Below are 24,316 nucleotides of genomic sequence, written 5' to 3'. Positions count from 1 at the left end.
TCGTCTACAAAATCTTATTCTCCTGCTATATAGATATAAGATGTGGTATGCGTGCCACTGAGACAACTCTCCATCAACGTCACAATTTGTAAAAGTAAACCATTACAATAGGTAAAAATACTGTTCAAACGTAATCCAAAACTATCGCACTTCAGCAACCCCATCGCATCTCCGAGTCCTACATATGTTTATTACTTCTTTTCATATCTATTATTTTTATTCAGATGAATTAAGAAAACAAAAAAATGTGGAGTGTTTTTTGGACTGAATGAGATGTTTTTTTTCTTCTTTTTGCCTTGTTCCGTGACATGTTAATGATGGACTGGTGGTTGAGTATCCCTCTGGGTATCTTCGGACTTTTTACATGAATATAAATCATTTAATAAAATATTCAATTGCACTTTAAATAATATGACAGCAATTATAAAATCATGAATTATTCGTAATCTTTGTTTTACATTACTACATGTATTACTAAGGCCACAGTGTATTTTATTTAAAACTTCTAGTTTCGTTTAACAAAAAAAAAGTATGAGAAGTCAATTCAGTTCTGATTTAATCAATTTGATAAGAAGATCTACGAACATAAGCGATGTGTAATTGTCCAGGGATTCTTATTTATTTGGTTAAAATTCTATTGTCGGAGGGAGCTACCATTTGAGAGAAGGGTTAGGAAGGGGGTCCTGATCCCGAAATTCCGGCTTAAAAACACGAAATCCTGAGGTCCCAAATTTAGATAAATTAAATCCCGATATTCGAAAATAGAATTTCTGATCTTGAAAGGGGCAATCCCTTAATCTTGACATGAGAAATACTTGATCCCGGAGTTCCGATAAAGGTCTTATCCACCCTCATTTGAGGAGGGGGTCTTGGATGAAATTTGAAAAAGGCAAGACAGGCTTTGGAACAAACTAAGGCAAGATCAGTAATTTAGCATAACAGGATGACAATTTATGAAAACAATTTCAGTAAACTAAGGAAAATTACAGGTCCATTAAGAATGAAAAATAAAAAAAATGCAGGACAATATAGTGATGAGTTCAACTATACAAAAAAAATGCAGGACAAAGTTTTATTAATCCTAGCCCTCCCCCCTTAAAATCCAATAATAGCATCCATAGACTTTTTTGCACTTTATTTCATTTTATTTAAGACCTACATGTAGGCATTGCCAAGTAAAAAAACGAAAACATTTATGGTCCCTTCTCTTTCTGTTTCCCTCCTTTTCAAACGTCCTTGTTTCCTTTTGGTAAATTTATTTCACTTTGAAATTTCCCTATTATGTCTCATTGAAGGTTCATTTTTTGAAAATTATTAACTTCAAATGATTTTTAAGGATTAAATGAATAACAAAAGGTGTGCAGCTGGTCTTAGCAATAACCAAACTCCATACAGCGTTATCGTTCGGGTCATACTTCCCTTTCTCTTTAAAAGTGTAAAGAAGCGTAGCCAGATGTCACCACTGTTTCGGAGTTTGAGCAATAACGGTAAACATTCTGATCATGATCTTTTAAAAGCTTGTATATTGCAAATAATTTTAAAACACAGCAATGAATCAGACTATAAGTAAGAGTTATCTTTTCCTAAGTGTTCTGTACCCCCTTAATGTCATTCTTTTAAATTTTCAATTAAAAGTTACTCCTTATATATCTAATCTAAATGACTTCAGTACTGTTATTTTACTTCAAATACATGGATTGCCTTAGCTTGCTTTCCTGTCTGACTTGTTGTTTCACAAGTCATGTGAAAGAAGAAAATGGTGTATAAAAAAGAAATTCAATAAACTATATTACATACATTTTAGGATAACGAATACTTGAATCATTAAAATGTCATTTAACTTCATACAAGAACGCGTCTTTGGATTCATTTGCCACTAACAATTTATTGGTATATTGATCATAGTGCAGAACCTGGGGATTCATCAGTCCATCTTTACTTGATAAAAGTTGTCTGCAGCGTTGTCCATCAGGAGAGATAACGACCACATTGTGAGTAATATATCCCGCTACAAACACGTGACCATCATTGTCTACAGAGATACCGAGTGGATAATTCAGAACATTTGTATCACAGAACGTCCACAGTATGTTACCATGGTAATCACAACAAGCAACACTGTGCTTGTCATAGTTTGTGTAGATCAGTTTGTCATCGAATGTTGTAACATACGCTAAGTAGGAGAGTTTGTTTCTGGTAACATTTTTAATGGACTCGTCACTAAGACTTATTATCTGTAGGCCTTTCTCCCTGGAACAATAAATCAGATGTCCGTCTCTGTATACTGCTCCATTATTGGTTGAATTGATTTTTATTGATTTCTTCAGTTTTTGCTTCTTTAAGTCGATTATACTTATTGTTTCTGAATCACCAGATGTAACAGCAATATCATCATCACCGATAAATACCACGTCTAAAGTAACACCAATCTTACTGATTTCGAAATCTTTTGATCCGTCTGATTTAAGTACTCTAATTTTATTTTGTCCATAATTGGAGAATACCATCCTACCACCAGGAAGCAGGGAACACCCCCGGACATCTGACAACGATGTATCGAAATGTTTCTGTAGTGTCAAAGTAAGGTTGTCGATATTTCTGGTTGACGGTATTACCATAATCTGGGCTTCTCTGTCCTTCCGTCTCTGAAAAGTATAATCACATGGATCAGAACTGACAATTATTTCTCCGAACCTCTGCACGCTGGCTGTGATTTGCTGTAAAGACTTGTTAATTTGACATGAAATATTGACCTGGTTTGTAATGTCACTTGTTGTGATCGATTGAATGAATTTTTGATTTACTGCAATATTTTTTTCGATATATTTCATGGTTAAAAATGTTTGAAGCTCGGACGCATGCTGTTTAATACTAGCAATGTTGTCTTGTACTTCACTGATTTCTTTTTCCTTCTTTTTCAGGGTAGTCAACAATTTTTGTATTTTGCTGATTTCTTTTTGTTCAACTACCATTAATTCTTTCATAAAATCATCCTGAAGATTATCAAGGTGGTCGTTAATTTTGGTTCTGGTTCGTTTTATTTCGGCTTCAATTTCTCTTTTCTTGTCTCGAACCGAGTTCGAATTTTCTGTCCGGTTGTCGCTGAGCCGTTTAACATTCTCGGCGACTTCAAGCAGGGATTGTTCGATTTCATAAAAGGCGTTTGAGGTTTTTACATTTTTTATGAGTTCATTGATATCGGTTAAACCCTTACATTCGTTGTGAGATTTCACACATTTCTTACAGCACGGACAGTCGTGTTTTCTACAGAAAAGCTCGTATTTTTCATTATGTAGTTTGCAGATTTGAGCGATTTGCAGTACTTCGGTCGGTAATTTCTCGTACTCAGCGATGGAAATGGTTTCATGGTTTTTTGTTCCCTTTGAAATACTGTGATGTTCCTTACAATCTCCACAAAGTCCTTCGTCACATTCGGAGCACCAGACTACTGATGATTTTGTCATCTGACGATTCTCACATATACCACAAAGACTCCAATTACATGCCATGATCCTGCAATATTATTATTAGTTGAACATTTATTACATGTAATAAGAGACCATATGGTCATATAATGATATATTATATTCAAACCGGCAACTATCCTTAAACGTGTTAGTTTATCATTGATAGTTCGATTGTTGTTTTTTTTCTTAATGTCCAGTGGCCAATATTTCATGCTTGGTTAAGGCCACACCCGACTACAATTTCACCTTACCATATTCAGTGAATCAATAAATCAGTTATATGGGTTTAAAACGATAATGTTGCAAAAATTTTGTTTAAAAATCACTTCATAATGTGCATAATTATTGAAGGCTGTATTGTGACCTATTAAAGGATTCATTTATATATATACCGTACGTATCTTTTTTATAGTGGACTCATTGGCATTTATGGCGCATCTTCCTATTTTACATTTCACATTGATTCGTCTTGACTGTGCAATTTATCAATGTCCATGAAGTATTTAATTCGAAAGAAACTGTTTTAATTTTCTATTACCAATATCACATTCTTGTTAATATACGATTATAAAACAATATCCTCTCTTAAAGGTTCCACGTGGAATATACAAACAGGTCACGAGTTGAGTTGAGCATAATATTTATAAATAATCACATGTGGTACGAATACCAATGAGACAACTCTTCACAAGATACAAAATGAGACAGAATTATGTTATCGACCTCACGACGGGGCACCAGCCTGGCATCAATATGTTTTTTCTGACCTTTGTTGTAATTCTACTACGAAAAGATATGAGCTAAACACTACTGATACGAGTACTGATATGTCTGAAACTAAAATGATTTTTTCTCAACCTTAGTTCTACTTGAAGTACAAAGGAACAACACCCTAGCACCGTAAGATATTTTGAAACTACAATGGAAGATTATTTTCTCGGCCTTATTTCCACTTTTTAACTTTACAGGATCACCAGTCTGGCACCGATATGCTTGAAACTACAATGGAATATCATTTCTCGACCTTGCGTCTACTTGAAATAAAGAAGGATTACAAAAAAGAAATTAAACGCACGGCCATTTTAATAACATAACAATTTATTGGTTACATGAACCTTTTCCTATATAAGATCGACAAGATGTGAAAGATTGTTACGACTTGGTTCAAAATGTTACAGTCTGAAATTAAAACGTGTCGTTTTACCCCCACACACGTTATTCTGACTCAGAAGGCACCTTAATAAAAATGTTGAAATAACAAGAGGCTCTCAAGAGACTGAATCGCTCACCTGAATTTTTTTGGTTTAATCTCTCATCAATGATTATTTTGGCTTTTCAATTTATTTAAATGTTCTTTGAATCGTCCTATTTTCTTCAAAAGCAAAAAAAAATCATTTTCTCCTATGTTCTATTTTAGCCAAAGGAGCTATGTTTCTTGACATACAAGGAAATGAAATATAAAATTTATACTAGATACTCTGAAACTCTGAAACTCATTTAGCCTAAGTTTGGCTGAAATTGATACAGCAGTTTCAAAAGAGGAGATTTTTTTAAAGTAAGTCAACATGATGAACAAATTGTGAAAAAAGTCTTTAAAGGGCAATAACTCCTAAAGAGGTCAATTGACAATTTTGGTCAAATTGACTTATTTGTAGTAATAAAATCAACGGTACCAATTTTGTTGCACCAGATGCGCATTTCGACAATACATGTCTCTTCAGTGATGCTCGTGGCCAAAATATTTGAAATCCAAAGCATATATAAAAGATGAAGAGCTATAATCCAAAAGGTCCAAAAAGTAGTACCAAATTCGTGAAAGGAATCAGAGCTTTGCGTGAGGGAGATACATTCCTTAATTTATAATAATTTTTAATATTTTGTAACAGCAAATTTTAATAACACAAAAAATCCGTATTTTCATGCCAGTACCGAAGTACTGGCTACTGGGCTGGTGATACCCTCGGGGACTAATAGTCCACCAGCAGAGGCATCGACCCAGTGGTAGTAATAAAATCAACGGTACCAATTTTGTTGCACCAGATGCGCATTTCGACAATACATGTCTCTTCAGTGATGCTCGTGGCCAAAATATTTGAAATCCAAAGCATATATAAAAGATGAAGAGCTATAATCCAAAAGGTCCAAAAAGTAGTACCAAATTCGTGAAAGGAATCAGAGCTTTGCGTGAGGGAGATACATTCCTTAATTTATAATAATTTTTAATATTTTGTAACAGCAAATTTTAATAACACAAAAAATCCGTATTTTCATGCCAGTACCGAAGTACTGGCTACTGGGCTGGTGATACCCTCGGGGACTAATAGTCCACCAGCAGAGGCATCGACCCAGTGGTAGAAATAAAATCAACGGTACCAATTTTGTTGCACCAGATGCGCATTTCGACAATACATGTCTCTTCAGTGATGCTCGTGGCCAAAATATTTGAAATCCAAAGCATATATAAAAGATGAAGAGCTATAATCCAAAAGGTCCAAAAAGTAGTACCAAATTCGTGAAAGGAATCAGAGCTTTGCGTGAGGGAGATACATTCCTTAATTTATAATAATTTTTAATATTTTGTAACAGCAAATTTTAATAACACAAAAAATCCGTATTTTCATGCCAGTACCGAAGTCACTGGCTACTGGGCTGGTGATACCCTCGGGGACTAATAGTCCACCAGCAGAGGCATCGACCCAGTGGTAGTAATAAAATCAACGGTACCAATTTTGTTGCACCAGATGCGCATTTCGACAATACATGTCTCTTCAGTGATGCTCGTGGCCAAAATATTTGAAATCCAAAGCATATATAAAAGATGAAGAGCTATAATCCAAAAGGTCCAAAAAGTATTACCATATTCGTGAAAGGAATCAGAGCTTTGCGTGAGGGAGATACATTCCTTAATTTATAATAATTTTTAATATTTTGTAACAGCAAATTTTAATAACACAAAAAAAGAGGTCAATTGACAATTTTGGTCAAATTGACTTATTTGTAGATCTTACTTTGCTGATCATTTTTGCTGTTTACAGTTTATCTTTATCTATAATAATATTCAAGATAATGACCAAAAACTGCAAAATTTCCTTAAAATTACCAATTAAGTGGCAGCAACCCAACAATGGTTTGTTTGATTCATCTGAAAATTTCAGGGCTGATAGATCTTGACCTAATGAACATTTTTACTCCATGTCAGATTTGCTCTTAATGCTTTCGTTTTTGAGATATAAGCCAAAAACTGCATTTGACCCCTATGTTCTATTTTAAGTAACGGCGGCCATGTTTTTTGACGGATCAAAAATCAAAGCACACACTTTGTGCAGGATAATCTAAGGAACAATCATGCTAAGTTTTAACCAAATCCATTCAGTAGTTTCAGAGGAGAAGATTTTTTAAAATTAGCAAATATGATGAACAAATTGTGAAAAATTGCCATTAAAGGACAATAACCCCTTAAGGGGTCAATTGACAATTTTGGTCATATTAACTTATTTGTAGATCTTACTTTGCTGATCTTTTTTGCTGTTTACAGTTTATCTTTATCTATAATAATATTCAAGATAATGACCAAAAACTGCAAAATTTCCTTAAAATTACCAATTAAGTGGCAGCAACCCAACAATGGTTTGTTTGATTCATCTGAAAATTTCAGGGCTGATAGATCTTGACCTAATGAACATTTTTAACCCATGTCAGATTTGCTCTAAATGCTTTCGTTTTTGAGATATAAGCCAAAAACTGCATTTGACCCCTATGTTCTATTTTAAGTAACGGCGGCCATGTTTTTTGACGGATCAAAAATCGAGCGCACATTTTGTGCAGGATATACTAAGGAACAATCATGTTAAGTTTCATTCAAATCCATTCAGTAGTTTCAGAGGAGAAGATGTTTGAAAAAAATTGTTAACGACGACAGACGACGACGACGACGACGACGACGACGACGACGGATGCCAAGTGATGAGAAAAGCTCACATGGCCTTTTAGGCCAGGTGAGCTAAAAAGGGGACATACAAAAGTTTATATAACTGACTTCGACATGGCAAAAACGAAAGATGATGAAAAAACACTGTCTGTTTAAGTGTTGAGTTTCTCAAATATTAGAATGAATTTTAGCCAATGAATAGATCATAAAAGTAAAATCACAAAAATACTAGACTCCGTTGAAAAATTATTAATCAGAAAGTTCAAAGAAGTATAGCTTGAATCTTCATTAATTACGTCGATTTAATCTACCGTTTACATTGAGTGGTTAAACAAGAAATCTTTCCGCATCCCTGGTTTGATGTCCCATAAAAACAATGTCCACTAGTGTTTGATCATTGATTTTGCAGTTAGTTTTTTACCACTTGCATTATTCTCAATTACAGAGTTTTATAGCTGACTATGCGGTAAGATTTTTGCTCAAAGTTGAATGCAATACGATGACCTGTAAATGCTTACATCAACGTTCTTTTCAAATTTGACTCCGTTTATATTGTCTCATTGGCAATCTTACTACTTTCTAGTTTGTTAATTGATGCAAGAAATATATCAGGTATATTGGTATTGATTTTGGTTTTGGTATAATTTTTTCATTGACAAATGGGTGCTTCTGACAATAAAGACCAAGAATACCATAATTAAAAATGACAAAGTTGTGTTGGAGTACCTATTTTTGATAAACTTTTTTCCATTGTATTATCTATCTTGGGATACGAATTTCAACTTTTTTGTCGTAAAACTCAGAAAACAAACAGTTTCTTACCTTGTTGCTTCGACGTTCACACTAATATGAGCGGATATGGTAATGAAGATTCCTTGCTGGGTTGTTATGCTTTAAAATTCTTATGTAAAAAAGCAACAAATTACATTGGCGGTAGACAATAATGCGTCTATGAAAGAAAAGATACTGGCAATACTCTGTCACATTATTTGCATGTGACTGGGTCAATAATTAGATAATCAGATTGTATTACGACGATTGCAATACAATAAAAATACCCATACCTGTTTATCTATTAAGTACAGTCTAGCATTTAAATTTTAAATATACACAACACCCAACATACATTCACGTATGTTTCCTCGTTATCTAAATATATCTTATCAGTAAAAGTTGTCGGTACATACATAACTTTGCACACTTTTTCGACATTTTTTTTTTAACTATTATTCAATAAGATGATCATTCAAATAGAATGTTTTCTCTGTTAAGCAAATAGGAAGTAAGTTTTCTACTTATTATTTTGGTATCATTTGCCTCATTTTTTTAAGATATATAAAAAAACGAAGTCAATCGGGTTATTCGTAATAATGAAAATTTCCGGTTTTTCATTTGGCCGTCGTGTTTACTGTTGTCTTTTAATTCTCGTGATGACTATTTTCCTTTTGGTATTGGTGTGGGTTGTTTTTCTTTAAGCTGACCTTTGATTTTTTAATGTTGCCTTACAATCTCCTGGCTCTTTTAGCTCATTTGTGTTCGACGAGCCCTATGAAAGCTTATGTCAACACTTGGCGTTCGTCGTCGTCCATCGTCATTCGTCGTCGTCGTCTGCCATCATAGTCGTAAACTATTTCAACAATCTTCTCCTCTGAAACTACTAGGTCAAAATACCTTCAAACTTTAACTGAATGTTCCTTATATCTATTTTAGAAGTGGTTTCCGAGGTTTTGATAAAAAAAAAACATATATAGAACATAAGGTCAAATCAGTTTTGGCTAATATCTCAGAAACTCAAGCACTTAGCGCAAATCTGACAAGGGGTGAACATGTTGAATAAGTCAAGAAATATCATCCCTGAAATTTTCAGACGAACTGAAACAACATTGTAAGGTTGCTGCCACTACATTTGTTAATTAATAGCATTTTTTAGTTTTGATTATCATCTTGAATGATTTGAAGATAATGTAAACTGCAAAAAGGAAACATGTACAGCAATGAAAATTCTACAAAAATGTTAATATGACCAAAATTGTCAATTAACCCCTTTGGTGATTCTCCTGTCGATACCGTTACCTTGGCAACACACAAGGTGATACTGTGGTATACTGTGTATATATATGGAGACTTAAACACTTAATAGATTGGAAGTGTAAAGATTAATATATTAGACTGTGAAATAAAATGAGATTACCGTTTAAACATATCACGTCAAATATTCTTAATGACAAAACCAGTCAGATATCGCATATGTCAACAAGTTAGAATGATCCTGGCTTTAATTAAGACCGCAAACGAAATTGTGGTCTACATACATATTCAGCCCTATAAAAATCTTGATTTATTTGCCACAAAGTCCTCTTTTTCTTTCAAATGCAATGAAACAGTAAAAAATAATGCTTTGCATCAAGTTTCCCCTTGGAATATGTACTAAATGACCTATCTCTATTATTCATTATATCTGTAGTTTTGATACAATTGAGGTTTGAAAAATTCGTACAAAAATGGCTACAGAAGGGTACATAAACCTTAAAACAGGAACATATATAATGGCATTGTACATATACAATTTAAATCAATGGATCTTCTGTAAATAAAGGCAACAGTAGTATACCGCTTTCAAAACTTGAAAAATTGATGGAAAAAAACCAAAATCGGGTGGACAAACTAAAACTGAAGGAAACATTAGATATTAGAAGAGAACAACGATACAACATTAAAATGTATCACACACAGGAACGGACTAAGCAATAGACAAAATCTGATGAGAATAACAAACATCACATTAAAACCAAATACATGAATTTGGGATAGAAAAGTCCCGTGACACGTCTTATAATAATGTGAATTCACACTCAAATATAAGGAAAAACAAACGACACAACGGAAACACAACGTTAAAATGTTACACACACAGACACGTACCATTATATAACATTGGCCATACTCCTGACTTGGTACAAGACATTTTTAAAGAAAAAAAGTGGATTGCACCTGGTTTTGTGGCATGCCAAACCTCGCACTTTAATGACAATGTTAAACATAACATTAAAATGACAACATATCATTAATTACAGGACTACAATACAAATAAATTGGAGAAAATATTGGACAAAGAAACTCATGGATAATAGCTAACAAAAGGCATCAGGTTTAAAATTCAGTTCGCCAGAAGCGCGCCTCGTCCACACAAGACTTACCAGTGACGCCCAGATATAAAAGTTCGAAAGCCAAAACAAGTAAAAAGTTGTACCAAAAGTTCAAAAAGGTTGTGCCAAATACGGCTAGGGTTTTCTGCTTGAGATAAGAACATCCTTATTATTTAGAACAATTAATGCTACTGCAGACAGTAAATTTTATCAAATGAATATTAAAGATGTACATGATAGTATTGACTAATTACAGAAAACAAAAACCGGATACATTACATAAACCAACACAAATAAAAAAGACACACCCGACTTGGTCAAGGCCGCGACGCAAAAATGAAAATTGACGTCACATACGGAGTGGTGAAAAGGCACAAAAAATACGTCACATTTGAAATTCTGAAACAGCACACAATGACGTCACATTTGAACATGTTGAATGACTAAAATTATTTCTCAAAATAAAAAGATAGAATTAGGATTAATTTAAGATTATATTTGAACTAAATACTGATATTACATTTAATAACAATGCACATTGCAATACATATTTATAGCAAACTGAGGAAGCAATTAACTATATTATTAAGCTATGTCCGTTTTTTTTTTAATCTAACTTCAAACGTTAAACATCATACAGATTACTTTGAACATAATCAAATCTAATAAATGAAGGTGATTAATTTTCTTTACCGTAACACATCAATATAATAGAAAAACGTCAATACATTTGACAAAATCCGATGAGAATAACAAATATAACATCAAACTAAATACATCAATTTGGAATAGAAAAGTACCGTAACACGTCTTATAGTAATGCGAATTCACACTCAGCAAATCAGTCACCATCGTGAATAAGTCACGTTCGGTAAATAAAAGATTAGACTACGTAATGACAAACCACAATCTACCATGTGTTAAAAATGTCCTTAGCTAGTTAGATCAAAGACACATCGTATCGATCATCCAATTCGTGATGGTGTCCTTAAATTTACGGAGTGTCAATTTCAATCTGTTCACCTCCTGTATACGAAGTCCGTATAGTGCGAACAAGCACGATAATAACGTATCAATTGTGATATGTAAACACCATACGAAGGGGCAGAGGGTATGTTACTGCTGAGAAATGGGAAATTGCTAATTGGGAAGTTGAAATTGTCCCGGTTATCATAGATATTCGTGTGAAGTCGTCTATCTACGTCAATATTGAAGAAAAGATCAAGGTACGAAGCAGTCCTTCTAGTATCAGTGGTATCCTTAATTTAAAGTTCACTGGGATATATGAGATGTAAGTATTGGCTGAAATATGGGTTATTCAATGATAGAACATCATCAATATATCAGAAAGTAAAAACAAAGAATTTCGCAAGGTGCTTTTTCTTTTTGTCTTTTAAAAGGTTCTGAATGAATTTTGCTTCATACGAGTACAAAAACAATTCGGCCAGCAGGGGTGCACAATTAGTACTCATTGGAATACCGACTGTTTGTTGAAATATTAATCCTCCAAACTCAACAAATATATTGTCGATCAAAAAGTCCAGCATTTTGATAATATCAACTTCAGTATATTTTCTGAATTATTGTAACCCAAAACAAGAAATGTGTATTTACGATTCCCATTTTTTATAGAAAGGACTTTGTTTTATGAGATGGTGATGTCGATCTTTTAACTGATCATGGGGTATAGTAGTATGTAGCGTAGAAAAATCAAAAGTCTTTATGTTGCTGCAAAACTGCAAAGATTATGATCGAAGATTAAGCAGTAGATCTTTCGAATTTTTGAGAATCCATATCTGGTTAACACCACTTGTAGAGTATATCTCATCACAATAATTTTAAGGCCTATCTTTAACTGTAGAAAAAATAGAAGTCAGTTCTTTAGAAAGATGTTTAGTCGAACATTTTGAAGACCCATTTACGTATCGTTCTTTATATGGAGTTTTGTGTAGTTTAGGTATCCAGTATAATGAAGGAAAATTTTCTTCGTTTTTTTATGTTGATACCAAAAGAAAGAAGGACATAATTATGAATTTGTAAAATTTCGTCCGTGGTAAATGATGTTAAAGAATATGTAGGGTTACCAGTAGTTTTATTTATTCCAAGCTCTGTTGTGAGACATTACAAATAATGATTTTTACATATTCAGACAAGATTATTGGAGTCTTTCTCTGCTGGAACAACGACATATTTGTCATGCAAAGAAGATAAAGAATCCACAACATCCGTATTCTTGAAAGTGTTAGTAACTCTTTTACTCATATTACATCGTAGTTTTTGTATGTGCCTCTAAATGCACGATCGAATAGCTTTGATCCGTTCAGACAAAATGTCCAGTTCTGGTTCGTCTTGGTCGCGCTTTACCCATTTCCTTGGACAGTCCTCAACTGCATTCGTCAGTAACATGAAAATCTATTTCCAGTTGATGGGCCGGGGGATTCTATATTTTGGTCCCTTGACTAACAACTCTCTTATGTGTTCATTGGTAACTATGTCAAGGTCACCAGTAATAACATGACTAGCTGGACTATAATTGTATTGTGACGATGCACATGAGCAATCCGGACGCTTGGATTTGAGATCTTTGAGGTTAAAGGCCTCTGAAACTCTCTTATGGTTGAAAATCTTGGATGCAATAGACTTGGTGTAAGAATAAGAAATGACAGGTGTTGCTTTATATTTTAAGTAATCAGGTAAAGTTTTTTGTTCAAATTTTTTATGGAAAATATTGCTTAAATTTACAGCATCTAAACCTTAATTGGCGAATTCTACCTTTAAAAATTAAGAATAATAATATACATATTAATTTCAAGGGATCTTCTGTAAAGCCAGGGTCGCACTTCACAATTTTTACTGCCGTCCTTGACATGACCATCCCCGATTAAAATAATTCGAAATAGTTATCAAAGGTACCAGGATTATAATTTAGTACGCCAAACGCACGTTTCGTCTTCATAAGATTTACTAGTCACGCTCGTATCAAATAGTTATAAAGCCAAACAATTACAAAGTTGAAGAGCATTGAGGACCCGAAATTCCAAAAAGTAGTGCCAAATACGGCTGAGGTAATTCATTCCTCGGATAAGAAAATCATTAGTTTTTTTTTCGAAAAAATTCAAAGTTTTGTAAATGGAAAGTCTGATCAAAATCATATGAATCGTGGATTGAAATTAAATCTGTATTTAAAATTAGAAAAAAAAAACATTAATCTAATCACGACAGCAATCATGTAATGTTCCGGAAGCGTCCAAATTCAGCTTTTCCATACCAAATTGTTACCCGGTTGCTTATATATTTTCTGTCCCGATTATTCCGAATGTGATGCAACAGACATCATAGTATGACCGGACAGTGAACCAACGCTGACAAAAGATATCCATTAGAAAACTGTCGTCATATTTCGGTTGATCACGTGCTATCGTGACGCAATCCTATCACAGTCTGCTGTACCACATTCCAAACGTCTTGGTGTTGACTTAGAAGTATTGAGTTCTGTAAGTGTCAAGTGGTTTTGACTTAGAAGTATTGAGTTCTGTAAGTGTCGAGTGGTCTTGACTTAGAAGTATTGAGTTCTGTAAGTGTCGAGTGGTCTTGACTTAGAAGTATTGAGTTCTGTAAGTGTCGAGTGGTGTTGACTTAGAAGTATTGAGTTCTGTATGTGTCGAGACTGTTACATAGGAATTCTTGCCAAATTTCGTATTCATACCGAGACTGTTATGGAACGGTTTTGGCAAACGGCAACTTCTGACAGGGCTATCATGGTTAATTGCACATGATCTGGATATGAAATTGTTGTTTTATATCTAAGTATGTAGGTAAATACCACTTATTCTTTTATTTATATGGAAATGTCCTTCAAATAAATGTTTCGATTAGTTAGGTCTGTATCTTATACGCATACCAGGTATCTCTTTTTATTCATATTGAACTGTTTCTTGTCAATATGTTTTATGCCTCTTTTTGTCGACCTCTTCTTATTTTTATATGAGTTCCTTCAGACACTTGTCAAAAACAAGAGGATCAAAGAAGCCAGACTATTCAATTTCACTTTCAGATGTATAGATTATGTTCTTTCTATAAACAGTCCGAGCTTTTCTGATTGGGTGCCATTAATGTATCCCGAAAAACTAGAAAATAAAGAAACAACAGAAACGGCTTCCTCAGCCTCAATTTTAGACTCATTTTTCGAATTTGACTTAAACAGTCATCTCAGTACCAGAATCTATAAAAAAGAGACGAAAGAGACCAAAGGGACAGTCACACTCATAAATCTAAAACAAACTGACAACGCCATAGCTAAAAATTAAAAAAGGCAAACAGAAAAACAATAGTAAACATGACACAACATAGAAAACTAAAGAATAAACAACACGAACCCAACCAAAAACTAGGGGTGATCTCAGGTGCTCCGGAAGGGTAAGCAGATCCTGCTCCACATGTGGCACCCGTCGTGTTGCTTGTGTGATTACAAATCCGGTAAATAGTCTAATTCGGTAGGTCACATTCATGAAAGGGAAGTGAATTGTAGTTACGACGTAAGGAACATATCCGATATCATTTGTGAAACGGTTATTCCATAACGGTCAACCAACTCGTGGTGGCGTCCGTAAAATTTACGAAGGGATGATTTCAACTTCACCATTTGGAACTCTTGGTTTAATAGCTTCCTTGTGAGCAGTAACCCTCTATCAAGAAAATCATGATAGGAAATGCAAGCACGGGAATATCGTATCAATTGGGAGATATATACCCCGTATGCAGGTGCTGCTGGAATGTTGCTACTTAGAAATGGAAAGTTCACAATTGGAAAGCTGAAATCATCTCTTTTGTCGTAAAGTTTTGTTTTCAACCGACCCTCATTGTCAATTTCTAGATATAAGTCAACATATGAAGCCGACATAACTGTATCTGTAGTATCCGTTATCTCCAATTCGATTGTTCCACATAGTCACCAAATTTTGAATTGTTTATTGAAGAACGTCATCTATATAGCGGAAAGTAGAGTTAAATGATATTGTTAACTTCTAATCTTTCTTCCTGCATGAAGCCAGCCTCATAATAATAAAGAAACAAGTCGGCAAGTAGAGGGGCACAGTTTGTTCCCATTTGGATGCCGACAGTCTGTTGAAAAACACGTCCTCCGAACGTTACAAATATGTTGTCAATCAAGAAATCAAGCATCTTGATAATATCGGTTTCAGAGAATTATAACAAACGAGACGATTTTACTTTTAAAATTATAAATTTCCCCCACCTTAGTAGCAATATACCTGCATATGGGATAGGAACCAAGACATTGTTGATATATATTCCGTATCAACTTCACAAATAATACATGATGGTCTTGATGTATAAATTATGCGTACTGATGTTGTTTATCATCTTAACAACATGTTATATTGTTCTTTCATTTGTCTTTGTTCTTTTATTGATTTACTTTTACTGTTGGATTGTTTTTTGTGATATCCATTTAACGTGGCTCGGTACTTAAACATCCCATCAATGTGTTTGTATTATTTTTCACTTTTTGGTGGTGTGTTTTGTAAATGCGACTTTTTGTGTATCTTTAGTTCTAATATCATGAGTTTGCACTTTAAAAGATCCCGTCAATTGTTCTATTATATGCCATCTAATATGAATTAGAAAATACACTAACGTCAAAGTTATTATGAAAATACCATCCTACCACCAGGAAGCTGTGAACACCCCCGGACATCTGACAACTCTGTTTTGATACGTTTCAGTAACGTCATAGTCAGGTTATCAATATTTCTGGCTGGAAGAGCTACCATAATTTGGGCTTGTCTGTCCTTCCGTTTCTGAATGATAAAATCACATGGATCAGATCTGACATTGATTTCACCAAACTCCTGCACGCTGACTGTGATTTCCTGTAAAGACTTGTTAATTTGATATGAAACATTTATTTGATTTGTGGTTTCGCTTTTGCTGACTGATTCTATAAAAGTTTCTCCGACTGCGATATCCTTTTCGATATTTTTCATTATTAAAAATGTTTGAAGCTCGGACGCATGCTGTTTGATATTTGCAAGATTTTCTTGTATTTCAGTGATCTCTTTTTCCTTCTTTTTCAGAGAAGTCAACAATTTGTCTATATTGTTGCTTTCTTTTTTTTCAACTGCTATTAATTCTTTCATCAAATCATCCTGAAGTTTATTAAGGTGATGATTTATCTTGGCCCTAGCTTGTGTTATTTCTGCTTCAATTTCTTTTCTCTTGTCTTTAAGCGAGTTCAAATTGTCTTTCTGGTGAGCGCGGAGACGTTTCAAATTCTCAGCGACTTCAAGCAGGGTTTGTTCGATTTCATAAAAGGCGTTTGAAGTTTTAACGTTTTTAATAAGTTCATTGATATCGGATAAACCCTTACAATCGTTGTGAGATTTGACACATTTCTTACAGCATGGACAGTCGTGTTTTCTACAGAAAAGCTCGTACCTTTCATTATGGAGTTTGCAGACTTGGGCGGTTTGCAAGACTTCGGTCGGTAATTTTTCGTACTCAGCGAAGGAAACGGTTTCATGATTTTTTGTTCTCCTGGAAATACTATGATGTACCTCACAATCGCCACATAGTCCTTCGTCACATTCGGAACACCAGACTATTGATGGCTTTGTCATCTGACGATTATCACAAATACCGCAAAGACTCCAATTACTGGCCATGGTCCTGCAACATTATTATTAGTTGAACATTTAGTACATGTAATAAGAGACCCTATGGTCATATAATGATATTTTATATTCAAACCGGTAACTATCCTTAAACGTGTTAGTTTATCATTGATAGTTCGATTGTTCTTTTCTTAATTTTCAGTTGCCATTATTTCATGCATATTTCAGGCGAGACGCCATACCCACCTACACTTTTACCTTACCATGTTCAGTGAATCAGTGAATCAGTAAAATGGGTTTAAAACGATAATGTGACATAGAGTTTTAAAAATAATCACTTCATAATGTGCATCATCGGTTAAGGCTGTATGGTGACCTACAAAAGCATTCATCTATACAAACGATATCTCTTTGATAGTGGATTAAATGGCGCTGCATCTTCCTATTCTACGTTTTACATTGATTCATCTTGTCCGTGCAAATTGATCAATGTCCATGAAGTATTTAATTCAAAAGAATCTGTTTAATTTTTCTATTACCCATATCATATTATTGTCAATTTACGATTATAAAAAAATGGCCTCTCTTAAATGTTCCACGTGGAATATACAAACAAGTCACGAGTACAGTTGTGCATAATGCTTATTAACAAACAGAATAGGGTCTAACGACATGATTAAAACTAAAAGAGAAGATCATTTTCCAGATCTTACTTCTAATTAACTCCGAAGGAAAACCAACCTAGCACCGATATGGTTAAAACAACAATGGGAGATCATGTTATCGAAATCACGAAGGAGCACTAGCCTTGCATGTTTTTTCTGATCTTTCTTGTAATTCTACTACGAAGAGACATGAGCTAAGCACTGATATTCCTGAAACTAAAATGTTTTGTTTCTTTCTCAACCTTAGTTCTACTTGAACTAAAAAAATACCACCCTAGCACCGTGTGATATTTTTGAAACTACAATTGAAGATCATTTTCTAGAACTTATATCCACTTTAACTTTACAGGAGCACCAGTCTGGCACCTTTATAATTGAAACAACAATGGAAGATAATTTTGTTCCCCCTTCGTCCTGAATATGCATGAAATATTTGTCACTGGACGTTAAGCAACCAACAATCAATCAATCATTTTGTTCCCTCTTACTTCCACTTGAACTCTACAGGAGCACCAGTCTGGCCTTGAAAGCATAAAACTTTGCTCAATGCTCGGAGCACAAAAATCATGCTCGAAATATGAAATCCAGCAATTTGATTGGTTGATTTTCGAGTCTGAGTAAAAAAAATTATGCTCGAAAGTTTTTTTTTATATATGCTAGAAACTGCAAAGGAATATCATTTTCTCGACCTTACTCCTTCTTGAAATAAAAAGAGGATTACATAACAAAATAATAGGTACCAATTCAATAGAGAAAATGCATGGCCAATTTAATAACAAAACAGTTTTCGAAATACTAATAGGGAAGAAAAGAACCAGCGATAAACTACATGCTCTTGACTTGAAGTAGACACATAACAAATGTGGCGGGGTTACAATGCAAGTACATTTGAATATGATCTGATTATGAACCTTGCCCTAAATTAGATCGACAAGATGTGGAAAATATTTACGGCTTGGTTCAAAATGTAACAGTCTGAAAGTAAAACGTGTTGTTTTACCCCACATACACATTATTTTGACTCAGCTGGTCCGTATATAAAAATGTGTTCTTGTTCGACAGTGAAAATGGATGTAATACCAAACTCCAAAACATATAAATGAACTAAAATTAAAACAACATACGAGACAAAAAAAGGTCGGAGGATCCTGACTTGTGACAGGAGCAAAAATGCGGGATGAACCTTGCGTGTTCCTGAAGAAGTAAATCCAAAAAAGCGCGTCGGACGCTTTGAATATATAACTAATGTGTTCTATTTTTTTACAACACTAGGTTAATTCCTCTGCTGGTGAGCTATCAGTCCCCTAATTTATCATCAGCTCAGTAGTCAATATTTCGGTACTGGTATGATTTATAACAAGCCTTTCTAAATATGCCAGTTGATAAATTTCAAATCATTAAAAAACAAGATTGAAACTTTAAAGTCATATGAAACGAGTGACTGGTGATTAGGGAAAATAATGTTTATCCAATTCTTTAACCAATGCCAGTATATATCATAAACTTAACCTTCTGTGCACGATTTTATCATTTTTTACGTATCCATATCGTGTAATCGTCAAAAATATTTCTCTCGGTTTGTTATGTAAAAAATATGGTAGCTCATTAATCGTCGTGTTTTGATGCCGTAGTTTATCGATTGTCATCTTTATAGTAATTTATCAACAAAAAAGCATAAGACGTGTCTCGGTACTTGTCTATCAAAAATTCATGTATTTGGTTTTGATGTTATATTTGTTATTCTCGTGGGATTTTGTCTGATGCTTGATCCTTTTCTGTGCGTGTTACATTTCAGTGTTGTGTCGTTGTTCTCCTCTTATATTTAATGCGTTTCCCTCGGTTTTAGTTTGTTACCCCGATTTTGTCCATGGATTTATGAGTTTTGAACAGCGGTATACTACTGTTGCCTTTATTTTATGGATATTGAGCACGTGTATAACATTTACAACAAGATAATATTTTTTTATATGGTAGATCCATGCATATTACGATTACCGAATTTTTACGAGAAAGGTCATGCTGAGTTCACTGTCTACGCAAAAACATATCGGCAAATTGTTTACTGGAAGCAAACAATTAAAAAAAGTAAACTTATTCTAAATTTGGACAAATAAAGAATTTTCTTGAGAAAAATGTAAACGTACATAATAAAATTGAGAATGGAAATGGGGAATGTGTAAAAGAGACAACCCGACCAAATAAAAAAACAACAGCAGAAGGTCACCAACAGGTCTTCAATGTAGCGAGAAATTCCCGCACCCGGAGGCGTCCTTCAGCTGGCCCCTAAACAAATATATACTAGTTCAGTGATGATGAACGCCATACTAATTTCCAAATTGTGCAAAAGAAACTCAAATTAAAATAATACAAGACTAACAAAGGCCAGAGGCTCCTGACTTGGGACAGGCGCAAAAATGCAAAAATAAGTCTAGTCATTATATTATCAAAATTTATGCTTATTTTTTTTATCTAAATTTTCATATGATTTTTAAGGGTTTGGCTACTACATGTATTTTAAGTATATTTTTTCTATTTGTTAGTGCTTAAACTGTTTCGGTTTCATATATCTTTGGATTTCAAATATTCGGCTTTTATTGTCCCTGATGAAGGTAAATTCAGTTAAGCGCTTTTGACGCAATAATGTGTAGTTTTTGTTTTCTATATTAGCTCGACAAGCTAAGGAAGAATTTTACTTTCTAGTTTACATTCCAAAAGTATCTATGGATGGTACAGAAAAGTCTAGCACGATGGGCTCAGTCTGTTTTATTTCAGCACGTAAAATTCAATTTTTGCAAGAACAAATCACTTTATTCTTCACGTACTTTGAATAATACTGAGAAACAAAAACGTTTCATATTTAAAAAAATAACTTTACTTCAAAAAAGACAAATAACAATAATTAAATAATTGCAACAAAATTAATAAACCAAAAGGTTCAATATATTTTTTTAACATATAGTTTTTTCTGCATTTAAAAAAATATATTGTTGAAAGTTTTTTAATAAAAATATATGTAGCTTGTCTTTATTAACTCAGTATACATAACATTACCTGCGTTACACATATTATTCTTAATAAAACAAACAAATACACAAAATAAAGACAAATAAATCTACAAAATATCAAAGAGAACAATGAAAACAGATTAATTGAATAGGCAATATTCATTTGGTACATATAGTAAAATGTTCAACGTGTTCGAACATATCATGAATAATTCTCATTGACGAAATGAAACGAAAGTTGATAAAAATAAAATCAAAAAGTAAACAAACTCAACATTATATAGTTGAATGTGTGCTTATTTGAGTGTGTATGTGGATGTCTGTGACAAATTAGACTGCATAATACAGGCAAATACTGATAAAAAATAACCTACCTTAATGGGTGTTATAAATAGATCGTTTCTTTTGAAAAAGGAAGGTAAATGGTCACATGATGATGATTTTGTGTTTGTAAGTCATATGACATATTTCTTTAAATAAATTTAATAGCAATAATTATCAATTTCGTCTGGAAATCACCAATGCTCATCCAAACATATTGTGTAGAATGAAATATTTATTCTGACGAACTAGAGATTACAGCATGTTTATCAAAATAGGAACATTTATAATGGCATTGTACATATACAAATTAGTGTCAAAGGATCTTCTATAAACTATATCATATGAATCGTGTGTGGAAATCTAACCTTTATTCAAAATTAGAACGAAACCATTAATTTAATCACGACAAGAAATATGTAAAGTTCTGTAAGCGTCCAAATTCAGCCGTTTCCAGTCAAAAAAAATTTCCCAACTGCTTGTATACCGTTCACTATCCAATATTAATTGTTTCTCTCAAATGGTAAATAATAACCGAATATTTCCCGACAACGTCCTGATAGTACCGAACGTGATACGACAGAGATCAGAGTTCGACCGGACAGTGACCCAACGCTGACAAAAGGTATCCATAAGTAAACTGTCGGGATATTCGGGTTGATCACGTGTTATCGTGACGCAATCTGATCACAGTTTGCCGTAACACATTGCACACATCTTGGTCTTGACTTAGAAGTGACGCAATCCTATCACAGTCTGCTGTACCGTATTGCACACGTCTTGGTCATGACTTAGAAGTATCGACTTCTGTCGAGACTCTTACATAGGAATTCTTGCCATATTTCGTATTGTTATTGAACGGTTCCGGCAAACGGCAACTACTAACAAGGTTATCATGGTTAATTGCATATAATATAAAAAAGAAGATGTGGTATGATTGCCAATGAGACAACCGTCCACAAGAGACTAAATTGACACAGAAATTAACAACTATAGGCCACCGTACGACCCGCAACGATGAGCAAAGCCCATAACGCATAGTCAGCTATACAAGGCCTCGAAATGCCAATGTAAAACAATTCAAACGAGAAAACTAACTGCCTTTTTATATAAGAATATGACGAAAAACAAACCTTGATATGAAATTGTTGTCTTGTACACGACAGGTAAATCTCACTTCTTCTATTATTCTATTATTTTTATGGAAATGTCCTTCGAGTAAATTTATCGATTGGTAACTGTACGGATACCGTGTATCTCTTTTTGTTCATATTGAACTGTCTCTTTGTTTATCTTTGTCAATGTGTTTTATGTTTCATAATTTATATGTAAACCTGGCACCTTCTTTTATTCATAATGAACTATCTTGACGTTAATGTTGTTGGTGGGTTAGTGTCGCTTTTTAGTTATACCTTCAATCTTATATCAACTATTTTTGGTAGTTCCGTTTGTATGTGATCCTGTCTCATAGACGTATATCCGACAAGTAATTTATTATTATTTTGGTTTATACTGTTGTCGGGTTCTTCTCTTGTTGACGCATTTCATTCATCATTTTTAACCTATTTTATTTTCAATTGAACCAATTTATTTTTTATATTTAAACAAACCTTTATGTCGATTATACTTATCTAATTTGAATGACCAGATGTAACAGTAATACAACCATCTCCAATATAAACCACAACGACCACTTTACCAATATCATTGATTTCGTAATCTTTTCATCCGTTTGATTTGAGGACTCTTATTTTCTAATTGTTCATAACAGGAGAATACCATCCTACCTTTAGGTAGCAGAGAACAACCTTGTGACCCAACGCTGACAAAAGATATCCATAAGAAAACTGTCGGCATATTCGGGTTGATCACGTACTATAGTGACGCAATCCTATCACAGTCTGCTGTACCACATTGTAAACGTCTTGGTGTTGACTTAGAAGTATTGAGTTCTGTAAGTGTCGGGTGGCTTGACTTAGAAGTATTGGGTTCTGTAAGTGTCGAGTGGTCTTTACTTAGAAGTATTGAGTTCTGTAAGTGTCGAGTGGTCTTGACTTAGAAGTATTGAGTTCCGTAAGTGTCGAGACTCTTACATAGGAATTCTTGCCAAATTTCGTATTATTATTGAACGGTTTTGGCAAACGACAACTTCTGACAAAGGTTATCATGGTTAATTACATATAATATAAAAAAAAATGTTGTTTGATTGCCAATAAGACAACCGTCCACAAGAGACTAAAATGACACAGAAATTAACAACTATAGGTCACCGTACGACCCGCAACGATGAGCAAAGCCCATAACGCATAGTCCGCTATAAAAGGCTTTGAAATGCCAATGTAAAACAATTCAAACTAGAAAACTAACTGCCTTTTTTATATAAAATTATAACGAAAAACAAACCTTGATATGAAATTGTTGTCTTATACAGGTAAATCCCACTTCTTCTATTATTCTATTATTTATATGGAAATGTCTTTCGAATAAATTTATCGATCGGTTACTGTATCATATACGCATACCAGGTATCTCTTTTTGTTCATATTGAACTGTCGCTTAGATTATTTTTTTCAACATGTTTCATGCCTCATACACGTAAACCTGACACATTCTATTATTCAGAGTGAACTATCTTGACGTTGACTTTGTTGGTGGGTTAGTGTCGCTTTTTAGTTATACCTTCAATCTTCTATCAACTTTTTTGTTAGTTCCATTAGTATGGGATCATGTCTCATAGACGTTTATTCGACAACTATTTTTTTTATTCTGGTTCTTCTCTGGTTGACCGATATCATTATCTCTTTTAACCTATTTAATTTTCAATTGAACCAATTTATTTTTTATATTTAAACAAACCTTGTGATTCTTAGGTTTTTTTAGAACTCATATGCCCTCTCCTCAAAAGAAAGTTAGATTGAAAATTTGTACTGAAATGAAATGTTAACATGGAATAGTTCCAATTCAGATATGAAACATATGAAAGAACATTGAACGAAAGCATAACTCAGCAAATAATTTATTTGAAATCAAATCAAAAGCAAAGATCAACGAAAACGTTTGGTCGAATATTGTCGATATTAACCTTGTTTTGTGTTAATCATTCAACATCATATACGAACGCGTCATTTGCTCCATTTGCAACTAACAGTTTA

At 33.8% G+C, this 24,316-nt stretch overlaps 2 protein-coding genes across 2 annotated transcripts; both read right to left on the bottom strand.

The window, feature by feature from the left end:
* Positions 1–1,832: 1,832 nt before the first annotated feature.
* LOC134687654 (uncharacterized) lies at positions 1,833–3,509 on the bottom strand. Its single transcript, XM_063548113.1, has one exon. The coding sequence runs from the start codon at positions 3,507–3,509 to the stop codon at positions 1,833–1,835; it is 1,677 nt and encodes a 558-aa protein (XP_063404183.1).
* Positions 3,510–15,856: 12,347 nt separating this feature from the next.
* Positions 15,857–21,261, bottom strand: LOC134686012 (uncharacterized). The gene is made up of 2 exons (XM_063545718.1): positions 21,218–21,261; positions 15,857–17,228 (listed from the first exon to the last, which is right to left on the bottom strand). The coding sequence occupies exon 2, from the start codon at positions 17,222–17,224 to the stop codon at positions 16,208–16,210; it is 1,017 nt and encodes a 338-aa protein (XP_063401788.1). The 5' UTR covers positions 17,225–17,228; positions 21,218–21,261; the 3' UTR covers positions 15,857–16,207.
* Positions 21,262–24,316: the final 3,055 nt, after the last annotated feature.

This window comes from Mytilus trossulus, chromosome 10 (assembly GCF_036588685.1).
Source record: "Mytilus trossulus isolate FHL-02 chromosome 10, PNRI_Mtr1.1.1.hap1, whole genome shotgun sequence".
NCBI classification, from domain to species: domain Eukaryota; kingdom Metazoa; phylum Mollusca; class Bivalvia; order Mytilida; family Mytilidae; genus Mytilus; species Mytilus trossulus.
The sequence above is the reverse complement of the archived record's forward strand: the minus strand, read 5'-3'. Positions and strand labels throughout refer to the sequence as shown.

Coding starts and splice junctions, on each gene's coding strand:
- LOC134687654 (XM_063548113.1), bottom strand. CDS start 3,509: ATGGCATGTAATTGGAGTCTTTGTGGTATATGTGAGAATCGTCAGATG.
- LOC134686012 (XM_063545718.1), bottom strand. CDS start 17,224: ATGGCCAGTAATTGGAGTCTTTGCGGTATTTGTGATAATCGTCAGATG.